Raw genomic sequence first — 12,594 nt, forward strand, 5'->3', positions numbered from 1 at the left:
AAAAAAAAAAAATGAAACTCTTAAAAAGAGAAAAGAAAATTAGAAGAGAGTCAATCCTGGAGGTCTAACATCTGAATAAGAAGAATTCTAGAAATAAAGAACAGATTAGGAATCATTAAAGAAATGGTTCAAGATGATTTCCCTGAACTGAAGGACAAAGTTTTCAGATTGTAAGATCCCACCAAGCACCCAGGATGAAAGATGAAAATGGACTTCACCAGAAAGGAACACTGGGACAAAGATAATTCTATCAATTTCAAGAGAGATTAAAACTGGTCATATATATAAAAAAAAAGGAACAGAATGACATCTGACTTCAGTTGTCATCCTGGAAGCCAGAAAGGAGACCATTTTAAGACTTCATAGCAGCAGCACTGGAAGCTAGCAGATGCCTTCAATATTGTGTATGGAGGCTACTCAAGAATTCTATACCCTGATAAAATAGCAATCAAGTATACAGGTAAAAATAACATAATCAAACATGCACGGTCTCAAAATATTTACCTCTCGATTTTCCTTTTCAAAAACAACTAGGAAGAATATGTCCTTCACCGATATGTGGGAATAAACCAAGGAAAAGGGAAATAATGGAATTTAACTGGATAGAGATCTGACATAGACAAAGAGAATCTCTAAGACACTGATGGAAGATGAGAGCTGTGAAGCAGATCAAGATGTTAGGATTTCTGCACAAAAGTATTTCCCATACTGATTAAGTATCTTCACTTTCAGTGTACTACCTAAAACATCTTTACTGTGAATAAATGGACTTAACTTTCCTCATCTGTCTGGAGGCTGTTTGTTGGCTTGTAACTTTTGCTCCTCTTCCTAGTTCCTAGGTTTCTCACTCCATAAAACAATTTCAAGTTAAATTTTCATCTAGTTTAATATTTTTAAGAAATTAAATTGGGTCCAAACTTTGAACAGGTTTTTTTTTTTTTTCATTTTTTTTTAATGTTTATTTACTTTTGAGAGAGAGCGAGAGAGCAAGCGAGTGGGGGAGGTACAGAGAGAGAAGGAGACACAGAATCTGAAGCAGGCTCCAGGCTCTGAGTTGTCAGCACAGAGCCCTATGTGGGGCTCGAACTCAAGCTGTGAGATCATGACCTGAGCTGAAGTCGTACGCTCACCCGACTGAGCCACCCAGGTGCCCCGAACGGGGTTTTTTTTTTTTTAATGTTTATTTTTGAGTGAGAGAGAGAGAGAGAGAGAGAGAGAGCACGAGAGCACTGCAAACTGGGAAGGGGCAGAGAGAGAGACAGAGACAGGCTCATAGCACAGAGCCCAATGCAAACTTACTAAGCATGAGATCATGATCTGAGCTGAAGTCAGATGCTTAATGGACTGATCCACTAGGTGCCCCAAACTTCAAATAGGTTTTTATTTGAACAGTAACCAAACTAAACCCAGAATCAAGTACAAAAGAAAACAAAAAAAGACATAAAACCTCTCAAAAGCCAGAACTACTTTTAATTACTACTTTTTGAGCTGGTATTCCTGTTCTGGTTCCAAGGGAGAAGCTCCTGGCAGTCAAATGTACACCTCTGTTATGGGTAAAATTAGTTTTGACTCTTGGAGATTCCCAGTCCTCTTTCTGCTCCATGATAAGGGCTGGGTAACCCATAACAGAGTAACTCCCTTTTTCTCAACAAAAACAATTTGCACATCATACACAGGAGAATTTAAGCAGCTGTTCCAGACTTTACAATTGAGTAGAACTGCCTTGTTTTGTTGTTGCTGTTGGTTTTTTTTTAAGTGAAATTCTTGCCCAGCACACTCCCTTCTGGCTTAAGAAAGACACTAGTTTTCTAAGTTTTGCTAGTTTCTAAGTTTTGTTTTTCTTATGGCTCTCCTCTACTTAGAACAAAAATATTCCAATTCCTCCAGGTTTCTATTCCCTTTGTTTCTTGTCTGTGTACTGGAGAAGTACAGAGAACCTATGGAAAAGAAGTTTCCTCTCAAAGTTTGCCAAAACCTTCCCCATAGGAGAGCTTCTCCATCTTAGCACTCAAATGGTTTGATGGGGCAGAGTTGCAAGGAGCCAGACAGAGCTTCTCCAACTAGTGTTAAAATATTGGAAGTGATATGTATAAAGTTAGTTCTTACATATTCCTCAGGCTCTGTTGCCCACCTTATGGCTTATAATGATAAATTATTTGCCAAGAATTAAACAAATTTTGTAAGTAACGATGTGAAATTTGGCCTTTTGGGGGCATAAACTCAAAGATAATAATCACAAAAGTAAATACGATCAACTGAATTCTATTGTGACATTTGTTTCTCTTAATATGTAATTTACAAATAAGTTACAAACTGTATAATGGTATTTCATATAAAATATACACTTCCATCCCACTCACGTAAAGTTGAACAGCAGAAAGAATAAAGAGATAGCCTATGTGTATGAAAATGTCCTTATTTTGTTTCTAGCATTTTAAGCCACACAAATGAATTCCCTGACAAGGGTAAACTGAGAGGAATTCTCTTGATGGATCACAACCTAAGTTAATTCCACTGATGACTGAAAGTTTCTTGCATGGCTCTAATTGCAGCGTGATAAGCTAATTTCTTCAATAGGCATTAGCTACAAATTTATAATATTTTCTTTCTACATTTATTAACCCCACACTGGCAGAGGATTTCTTTCTCAGGCACAGTCCCAGCTTCATACCCATAATCCCATGTTAGTTCTGTTCTTGCTTTCACATACCTAGAAAGTAGAAATGAAAAAAGTAAACAAATTACTCTTGAGTAACTACCAAATGAACCAAATTTATTATATCAATTTCTTAGTAACATTATTAAAAATCTTCAACCACCATCCACCAGTTAGGAATGCTCTTTTATTAAGAATAATCATTTGAGTTTTTTTTTAAGATTTTTTAAAAGTTTATTTATTTATTGAGAGAGTGTGTGAGAGTGCGTGCGCGTGAATCAGGGAGGGGCAGAGAGAGAGAGAGAGGGAGAGAGAGAATCGCAAGCAGGCTCTACACTGTGAGGGCAAAACCTGATGAGGGGGTCAAACTCATAAGCCGTGAGATCATGACCTGAGCCGAAGTCAGACACTTAACTGACTGAGCCACCAAGGCATCCTAATCATTCGAGTTTTATTTCAAATCTACTAAAATCCTAAGTAAGAAGAAACTTGTCAATATCCCAAGAAAGGAAGTGTTTTACAAACAGTGGAACCTAGTGACATGAGGAGGTCTGTGGTACAAGGCCTGTGGTGTGATAGTTGGGGGGTAGTTCTGACTTAAAGAACTAGTTAAAGATATTCTATATCACTTATTCCCTGAATTGAGCTGGACAAGACCTGCCATTGTCAGCCCTTTCAGGCATTAATTTTCAAAGGAAATAAGAACTGAAATTTTAGCTGTTTAAAATTTTATTGACTAGGAACAGTTTGGGATAAATGAATATTCTAGGGTACCAGATATTAGGGGCTGTAAGCACATATTTTCTTTTATATTTTCCTATTATTTTTTACAATTTCAAAATTAAATCACATAAAAGAAGTTTCAAACCTGTTGGTGAAGAATGCCACCAATGGAAAATTCCTGTCACGTGTTTCTACAAAAACATTCTGTACCAAAAGATTTGGGCAACAACTATGCTGTTAAAATAAATAAATAAACACAGAGGTTAGATAAAGAGTTTGATACCTCGTTTTTGAAGCATTAGAATATCATTCTGTTTCTAGCACATCTCACCTATTTTCATTTCTTTACTTTTGCTAATATGCATAATACCAGAGACTGTAATTTTGTTAATATTAGGAACCCAATCAGAAAAGCTCTGTTCTGACATTCTTATCCTGCTGGTAGAAATGCAAAATGGTACAAACTTCTATAGAAGATAATTTGTCAATTTTGTCAATATTATAAATGCATTTATCCTTTGATTCAGCAATCCCCTATCTGGGAGTGTATTCTACAGGCACATCTGTACATGTATCTATGTGTAAGATTATTCACTGAGCATTGTTTCTAAAAGTTTAGAAACCCAAATGTCTTATCTAAAGAGGATTGGTTACAAAATAAACTCTGGTATATCCATACAATGGAATCCTATGCAGCTATAAACAAAAACAAACAAAAAGAAAGAGAAGCTCAGTGTACTGATATGGAAAGGTCTCCAGAGTATATTGTTAATTAAAAAAACAAGGCATAGGACAGTGAATATGCTGTTATGTGAGAAAGGGGGAAAATAAGAATATTTATATTTACTTGTATTTCCATAAAAAAACACTATAAGAATACATAAGAAAGTAATAAAAATGATTTTACATATAGAGGGTAGAGTAGGGACAAGGTTAAATGAATGGAGGCATAGTTATTTTTTAGGGTATTTTTTTTTAACAGGACAAAAAAGGTTAATACGAAGAATGTATGTGACCTGAGTTTTACATGATCATCAAACAGACCTTCTAGAAAGGGAACATATGTAAGCAACTGACATCTCTGCTGAATACAACCATTAGTTATCCTTGTTCAAGGCTTCTAACATGATATTATTTTCTTTGATTACCACCATTCCAATATTGTTCTATTGCCCACTAGCTCCCATCTCCATATATTCATCTATTCCCAGATTCACAAAAAGACCAAATCCCAGCAATTTTCCTTGAATATGTCTGCCACCATTCAATTCCAATGATAACTTCCTGTCCACATTTTTTCAGTTGTGCCAGTAAGCTTTACTCATCGTGCATACATACAGGCTCAGAGTTACCCTGAAACAGAATTCTGTTTGGCTGTATGTATGTATTCTGTATGGCTTTTTATTTATTGATATATTTGCTTTAATTTTATTACCATTTTAAAATCACGAATGTATTTTCTTTTTTTTTTTTTTTTAAAGTTTATTTATTTATTTACTTAGAGAGACAGAGAGCAAACATGCACAAGCAGGGTAAGGGCAGAGAGAGAGCATCCCAAGCAGGCTTTGTACTCTGCACTGAGCCCAACATTGGGCTCAATCTCATGACCATGAGATGAAATCAAGAGTCAGATGCTCAACTGACTGAGCCACCCAGGTGCCCCACAAATGTATTTTCTATATTAAAAAAAAAAGGAAGGAAGGAAAGAGGGAAGAAAAAGAGGAGAGGGGAGGGGAGGGGAGGAGAGGAAGACAGATTAATTCTATTTTTCCACAACAAGAGAGTTTTTCCAAAACTCAGGTGGTGTGCTAATTGGGAGAGGTAAAACCAACTATATGGTTCTGGTGCAGCCACTTTCAACACAGCTGACAGGAAATAAAGCCATGACAGTTCTTTATTGGGGATCCTTCTTTAATGGCCCCTTAGTTATGTTTAATGGCATCTGACATGTTTGGCAACAGTAGAGAAGTAGTCAAAGTGGAATAAAGAACAGCAGTTGGGGACAGAGGAAGAGAAGAAAGGATTCTGTTCTTTGTTAACCAAGTATCCTCCGAACTAGGTGAAAAAGAAGCCAAATAAACAGATCACCTAGCAAGGAAAAGGCTATTTTTTTTAATGTTTATTTATTTTTGAGAGAGAGAGAGAGAGAGAGAGAGAGAGAGAGAGAGAAACAAACAGAGCATGAGTGGGGGAGGGGCAGAAAGAGAGGAAGACACAGCATCCAAACAGGCTCCAGGCTCTGAGCTGTCAGCACAGAGCCTGATGCAGGGTTTGAACTCATGAGTCGTGAAATCATGACCTGAGCTAAAGTAGGAGGCTAAACAGACTGAGCCACCCAGGCGCCCCAAAAGCTGTTTGTTTTTAAAGATTTGCTGACTTTAGGTTGGGCGGGGGAGGGGGGGAGCAGATGGGAGGGTGGGGGAGGCTGGGTTGGGCCTGCAGGTCAGACAGGTGCTGAGTATTAAGGAGGGCACCTGTGATGAGTACTGGGTGTTGTATGTCAGTGATGAATCACTAAATTCTACACTTGAGACTAATATTGCACCGTATGTTAATTGGAATTTAAATAAAAACTTGAAAAAGAAAAAAGATTTTCTGACTTCAGAATCTTATTCTCTTTTGATGGCAGGTCAATTACATATGACTGCACATAAATTTCAAACCATTCAAAAAAGCATGGAAAAGAAATGTGATCAGCCCATATACTCACATTAAGGAAGCGACCCACATTTCCTTCTTTTGTGGCATCCAATAAAAACACATTCCCTTTATTGAACTTCTTTAGAGAATCAGGTGAAGTGTTCTTGGTTTCGCTTGGGAACTCTTTATCACACAAGACCCGCTGGTTTTGAAATGCTGGAGATCTTTCCCCTTGGGGCTTTTGTATTTGAGACTTGAATTCCTTTATAATATTCTGATTATCCAGTGGGGTTGCTTGGTTACATCTTTCCCCTGATGGTATTTCTTCTCTACATTTGGTTATATCTATCACATCTGATTCAATCAGCAGACTGTTTTCAGTGTCTTTAACTTGGTAAGAGCTTGAATCCTCTAAGAAACATTTTAGAAGGAAGTGTCAGCAAATATACTTGGTTAAGCAACAGTCCTGAGATTAACATACTAATTAAATGCTGGCTGCTTTAATTATCTCTAATTTTTACAATGTATGAAATAGATAGGACTCCAATTTTACAAATGAAACGTTGAGCCTCTGAGAGGGTAAGAGATTCACCTGACTGGCAATAACAATGAGAAGTGGGGTAAGAAACCAAGAACTGTCTCAAATATTTGAGAAATGTCTAGCTCCAAGTCTGCCTTCTTTATACTACCTTTTTATGAATGTACTGCTTGCCTCCTGTTACTATTACTGTATTTAATCTCTACTACTCATAAACTGACTTACCTCTCTTCAACTCTAGAATCTCCGTTTCCATATATTCTAAACACCTGTAACAGTGGGTGTTTAGGGAGTGCTCTAGGCCTGTAGGACAACAATGAAAAGCCTGAGAAGACCTGCTGGCATTACCCTCTACAAGTCCCAAGAGCAATAACTATATTGCTGGGGGTTGTGTACACATTAGTGTTTGGTAGTTCTGCTACATGACCACTCAATAGTTACAAATTTTTAAGCAATAATACCTTAGAGTAAGATACGCTGCCTTAATCATTTTTTATCCAATAATGGAAATATTTTTTTAGAATATTCAAAAGTATGAATCCTTGTCAAACAGAATAAGTAAAATCATTTATTCTTTAAAAGTTACTGTGTCACCTAACTCAGTGGCACAAATTGTTTCTTTTAATGGTTTTGATTTAATCATTACTGTTACTGGCTGCTGTTCCTACATGTTCTCCTATTTTAATCATAGGTTCCATGTGAACCATAATAGTACATAAATGATTTTTATAGTGCCTGCTATATATTAACACTATAGCAATCAATGAAAATAACAAAAGAACCAAAGCAGTAGTATTCATTATGGCTCACAGGCATGAAATGGTGAAGGAAACCAGACTATGTCATCCCAAAATATGCTTCTTTGACATAAGATTATTTTAGACTAACAGCGATTAAGCAGCATATGCAGGAAAAGCTCATTTCCCTCCCCTTATCTGTTTAAAAGCAGTACATAAATTTACAAAGGAGTCCCTCCTCCTACTAGGAAGGACAAAAGTTAGTGACAAGAGACAACTTTACACTTTCATCAGCCTGGAAACCAAACCAGTGGAATCTACGTAACAAACTTTAGTAACTAGCCTTTATCCACTATTGGTTTCTCACATATTTACCTTCCCACAACTTGCTGCCACTAGAGACTCAAGGTCCTTTTCATTTGTCCTGTCACCCTTCTAAAAATTTATTGCTGTTGTTTTTTGAGAGAGAGAGAGAGAGAGAGAGAACACAACCAAGGGAGGGGCAGAGAGAGAGAATCTTCAGCAGGTTCCATGCCCAGCGTGGAGCCCAATGTGGGGCTCGGTCTCACGACCATGAGGTAGATCATGACCTCAGCAGAAATCATGAGTCGGACGCTTGACTGAACCACCCAGGTGCCCCTAAAAATTTACTGTTCTTTGGCTAAGATGCTAGATAAGCCACAGTTCTAAGCTACTTCTTTATTACTCATCTCTAAGTACTCCCAGGTGTTATATGTATGATACCCACGGTAATAGTGATACATGGCAATAAATTTCTGCTTGCTTTTCTCTTGTCAATCTAATTTACAAGGCCTCACGCAGCTAACCTAAAATGGGTAGAAGAGATTTTCCTCCCCTACAATTATAGAATAATTATAATACATAAATATCCTTTGTAATAGACCTTTTCTGTCAAGCAGCTGCCTCGCTCCCTACTCCCAATCTCCATCCTTTAAGACCAGGTTAGGAGTTGGGGATACAGATGCAAGGAAGCTCAAAGAGAGAAGAGGCAATGGCTGGTTATTTAAAAAGGGTCATCTTGGGGCGCCTGGGTGGCGCAGTCGGTTAAGCGTCCGACTTCAGCCAGGTCACGATCTCGCGGTCCGTGAGTTCGAGCCCCGCGTCAGGCTCTGGGCTGATGGCTCAGAGCCTGGAGCCTGTTTCCGATTCTGTGTCTCCCTCTCTCTCTGCCCCTCCCCCGTTCATGCTCTGTCTCTCTCTGTCCCAAAAATAAATAAATAAACGTTGAAAAAAAAATTTAAAAAAAATAAAAATAAAAAAAATAAAAAGGGTCATCTTTCAGCAATATCCCTCTGTGAGGGAGATAGTGAAATGCAAAAGTACCAAAATCCAGGTCTGTCAAGTTGTAACATGAAATCCGGCAAGAATGGTAACATTCAAAGACAAGCACTCAGAATAGCAGTATTTTTGCTTTTTGCTGAGCATCTCTGCAGCAGTGTTGGGTGGAGTACTGTAGAATGATGTATCTTTATTGTTAAAGAGTTAGGAAATGTCAGCTTTGGACAATGCTTCCAAAACCAAAGATAACACTGTGGACTACGTAACTCAGAGTTGTCTCTACCCCACTCCTTCCTGCCATGCCCCAGATCACTATTGGCATATAGACTAGAGGTTGGCAAACTTCTTCTGCAAGGGGACAGAGAGCAAGTATTTTAGGCTTTGTGGACCATATGGTCTCTGTCCTGACTATTCAGCAATGCTGACATAAATCATCAGAGACAATATATAAATTAATGAGTGTGGCTATGCTCCAACAGAAGTCTTTATGGACTCCAAAATTGTAATTCCATATAATTTTTGAGTGTCAAAAAGTATTATTCCTCTTCTCATTTTTTTCCAGATATTTAAAAATGTAAAAATTATCATAGCTCATGGGCCATACATAAACAGATGGTGGGCCAGATTTGGTCCACAAACTGTAGTTTGCCAACCTCTGATATAGACAAGAAGTAACTTATATAATGAATGCAGCTGTTTAAGTCTGAGAAAATGAGCCACAGGTATTGAGCAGGACAGACAAAACAGCAGAAGAGGCAGGCAATCACAGAGTGAAACAAAGCCTACTTTTCATCTCCTTGGCTTTGGAGTTCAGATGTACTTGGGTCAGTTTAAATCCATCATTATCTTCTGAGGTGACAGACTCTGAGGAAGTAAATTCCTTAAAAGAGAACAGGGAAGATGTCTTTACTTTCTAGCTCAGGAAAAAGAATTTAATTTAGCAGTTAGCCCACTTTCATCAAGTGTCAATCTTCATAGGCTGTAGCTACCAGATTAGTTTTGAAAGCCTCAGAGCTGATATCATAAGAAATCTCTGGAGTGATGGCGCCCTTTTGGCCGTGTTCTGCTTCTAGGCACTTTAGTAAACCACAGCTATAAAGACTTTATCAAGACTGTCAAGACATTCTTTAGGCATTAAAATTTAAAATAAAATTCTAATACATCCATCTATATCCGTCAATTCTGATACCATATTTGGCTTCAACCGTAAGATGTGCAAAGACAAAACACACTTTGGCTAGTTTTTATTTCAAAGAGAAGGTTAAGGGAGTTGCCTATCTTTATGAGTTGTAGACACTGCAATCACTTCATATGGTAAGGGTAGCTTTTAAAAAGGGCATATACTTAACACCATGCTTGGCATTGAACTAACTGTTCAATAAATGTTGACCATTATTAATTATTCAAGTTACTTAAAGGGTCAACATTTATTGAGCACTTGGGTGTCAGGCATTGTGCTACACAAAGTATCTGATGTTTATCTCATTTAATCCTCTTAACTCTAAGATCATTTTACAAATAAAGGAACGTAGACTTGGAGAGATCACCCAGGTAGTAAGAAACAGAGCTGGAGGTCAAACCCAGGTCCATGTGGTCTGATGGCCCAACTTTTTCATAATTTTGTGATCCTGAGGAGGTATTTACTGTACATTACTAGGGCAGAAGATAAATATCTGCACACCACCTAGGGCGGAGTTTTTACTTTTCATCAACAAGCCCTACTATGAACTACCATTATGTCTTCCTGTTCTTTTTCTGGTATCTTTCTTTGCTTTCAGGTTATAGTCTCTGACTAGTTATTATTCTTCTCAGTACAGACTGAAAAGTGTACCTTTAGAGGCTATCATGTAAAATGGTGCTTTCTGGAAGATTCTTTTATTAGGCTGTGCCTCTTCTTTCTCTTACATCTTACAACCTTATCTCCTAAGCCTACTGTATCTTTTTTCTTATTATGTATCACTATCAACTCGGGAACACTTTAACTTTTCCTACAAATTCTCAGAACTGGATAGCTCTCAGTCTCAGTGGAATACACTGTCAGATCATGACCAATCCTCTCCTTATGTATCTAAGTTGGGAACATGCCAATCCACCATGGAGGACACTAATAAAGCACGGTCTTAATATTTCAAGAGTACGCCCATTCCAAAATAATAAAAGAAATCCTACACATTAAATAACACAAACATTGGAACTAAGTAAAAGACAGAAAGATGAGATGGGCCCCATCTACATTTTGCAGTTTTTACCATCTTTTTCCCATTGTGTTGAATAATGGCTGTCTTGGCTTTAGGACTTCTAATGACTGAATGACAGTGAATTCTTGAAATATTGTTACATTTCGTTTCTCTGAAAAGGAAAAAAAAGTTATTCTATATATCACTAAAAATTCTCTTTATTGGACTTTGAAATACAGATATCACTGTTACATAAATATCCATTAGAAATTAATCTAATAACATCTACGGATAGCCCCCACTAAAGAAAGAAACATATTTTAAAGTCAATCATATTTGAAGTACATTAAAAAAAAAGAATCCATGAAAAGCTTTGCGCATAAGTTGATAGAAAATACAAAGGACTGCAAAAGTTATGACATCCATAAAGACTCTGATTAAAGTCATAAATTTTTTAAAGGTAAAACTCCAGAAATGGAACACTGAGGAAAAAAAGTATGTTGGCTAGATTTTAAAATCTAAGTGTTCTAGATTTCTCTGTGTTAAACTTGTAAATGTGAAGCAAGTTGATATACAGGAGATACACAGGAGTAAGGGTAAAGTAAGACACAAAGAGAACCATGCTTGATCAATAATACAGATCAATCCTGATTAGGTTTCTAAGATTTTACTTACGTAACAGGTTCTTTTAAATTATTACGGAATGTAGGTGGACACTCCTCAGTGTCAGCACTTCTATGTGTTTCCAGGTCTAATGGGATAACTTCTACCTCACAATCTGCAACTTCTATTTTCCTCTTTTTTGAAAACATATTTTTCATAATATTCTCTTCCTTTCCATTTTCATCAGTAGGATCAGGTTTCCCAGTGTTAGATCTGCTTAGTAATCTTCCTAAAAGAAAAAAGGGTTTAATGAGACAAAAGATAATTGCTAAGCAACAAAAGAGCATCTCTATTCTGCTCCATTACTAAAGAACCCTGTGAAATATCCTTTATTTCTAGAATGAAAATAAACACATTAACTAATCCTAGAAAACTCTTGTAAGAAATAATAAACAAAAGACCAGTGAGAGATTTCTTATCTTCCAGGATATGAAAAAACATTGGCCATCTAAAAAAAGCATTGTCTGTTCTGGTATAACATGAAAGAGAATAGATTTAGCTACAATAATATAAAACAAAAATATAGATCAGAAAGCATTCTAGAAAATTAGAGAGGTGAACTCCAGTCTTAAGATTACAGCTTTTATGGGGCACCTGGGTGGCTCAGTTGGTTAAGCATCCAATCTCGGCTCAAGTCATGAGCTCATGGTTAGTGGGTTTGAGGCCCACATGGGGTTCTCTGCTGTCACCACAGAGCCCTCTTTGCATCCTCTGTCCCCCTTTTTTCTCTGCCCCTCCCCCACTCACTCTCTCTCCTCCTCTCTCTCTCAAAAATAAACATTTAAAGAAAAAGAGTATAGCTTTTGTGTCTAGTTAAAAATGCTGTATCAGCTAAAACGTATATTCTTTTTATAAAGTGACCTATTTAAATCTGAGGTGATATGCACCTATTATTCTCATATTAAGTTCTAGTATAATATTAAAATCTTCAAGTTTATGCATTTTCTTGTAAGGGACTCAAAATTATACTTACCAAGTCAAAATTAGCAGCCGGATCAGAGAGATACCTTAGGTACATTTTCTAGTAATGCAGATAAAGCCAATGATACTTCCTGGACACCATGTAGCACCTTATAAGGCAGCTTTCATCAGAGTTATTTTGAGAAATATGAGAGACAAATGTGTAGGTAAATTGTGTAGGATGTGTGTCTGTAAGTGGTA

General features: G+C 37.2%; 1 protein-coding gene and 1 pseudogene across 5 annotated transcripts in view; both read right to left on the reverse strand.

Annotated features, from left to right (window-relative positions):
• The window catches only part of SETDB2 (SET domain bifurcated histone lysine methyltransferase 2), a 90,154-nt gene that overhangs the window by 32,156 nt on the left and 45,404 nt on the right, over positions 1 to 12,594 (reverse strand). For 3 of the 5 annotated variants that reach the window (XM_040448379.1, XM_040448378.1, XM_040448377.1), the window contains 7 exons: positions 11,446 to 11,662; positions 10,843 to 10,942; positions 9,380 to 9,473; positions 6,783 to 6,860; positions 6,090 to 6,430; positions 3,525 to 3,613; positions 1,451 to 2,710 (listed from right to left, as the gene is read on the reverse strand). In XM_040448379.1, the coding sequence (XP_040304313.1) occupies positions 2,593 to 2,710; positions 3,525 to 3,613; positions 6,090 to 6,430; positions 6,783 to 6,860; positions 9,380 to 9,473; positions 10,843 to 10,942; positions 11,446 to 11,662 (1,037 nt within the window). In that variant the 3' untranslated portion in view covers positions 1,451 to 2,592. Of the gene's footprint in view, positions 1 to 1,450; positions 2,711 to 3,524; positions 3,614 to 6,089; positions 6,431 to 6,782; positions 6,861 to 9,379; positions 9,474 to 10,842; positions 10,943 to 11,445; positions 11,663 to 12,594 lie in introns of those variants that run through there. The other 2 variants (XM_040448380.1, XM_040448383.1) reach the window with 2 other exon arrangements.
• Positions 3,636 to 4,806, reverse strand: LOC121012942 (small nuclear ribonucleoprotein G-like; annotated as a pseudogene).

This window comes from Herpailurus yagouaroundi, unplaced genomic scaffold, assembly GCF_014898765.1.
Source record: "Herpailurus yagouaroundi ecotype Mexico unplaced genomic scaffold, PumYag 197, whole genome shotgun sequence".
NCBI lineage: Eukaryota > Metazoa > Chordata > Mammalia > Carnivora > Felidae > Herpailurus > Herpailurus yagouaroundi.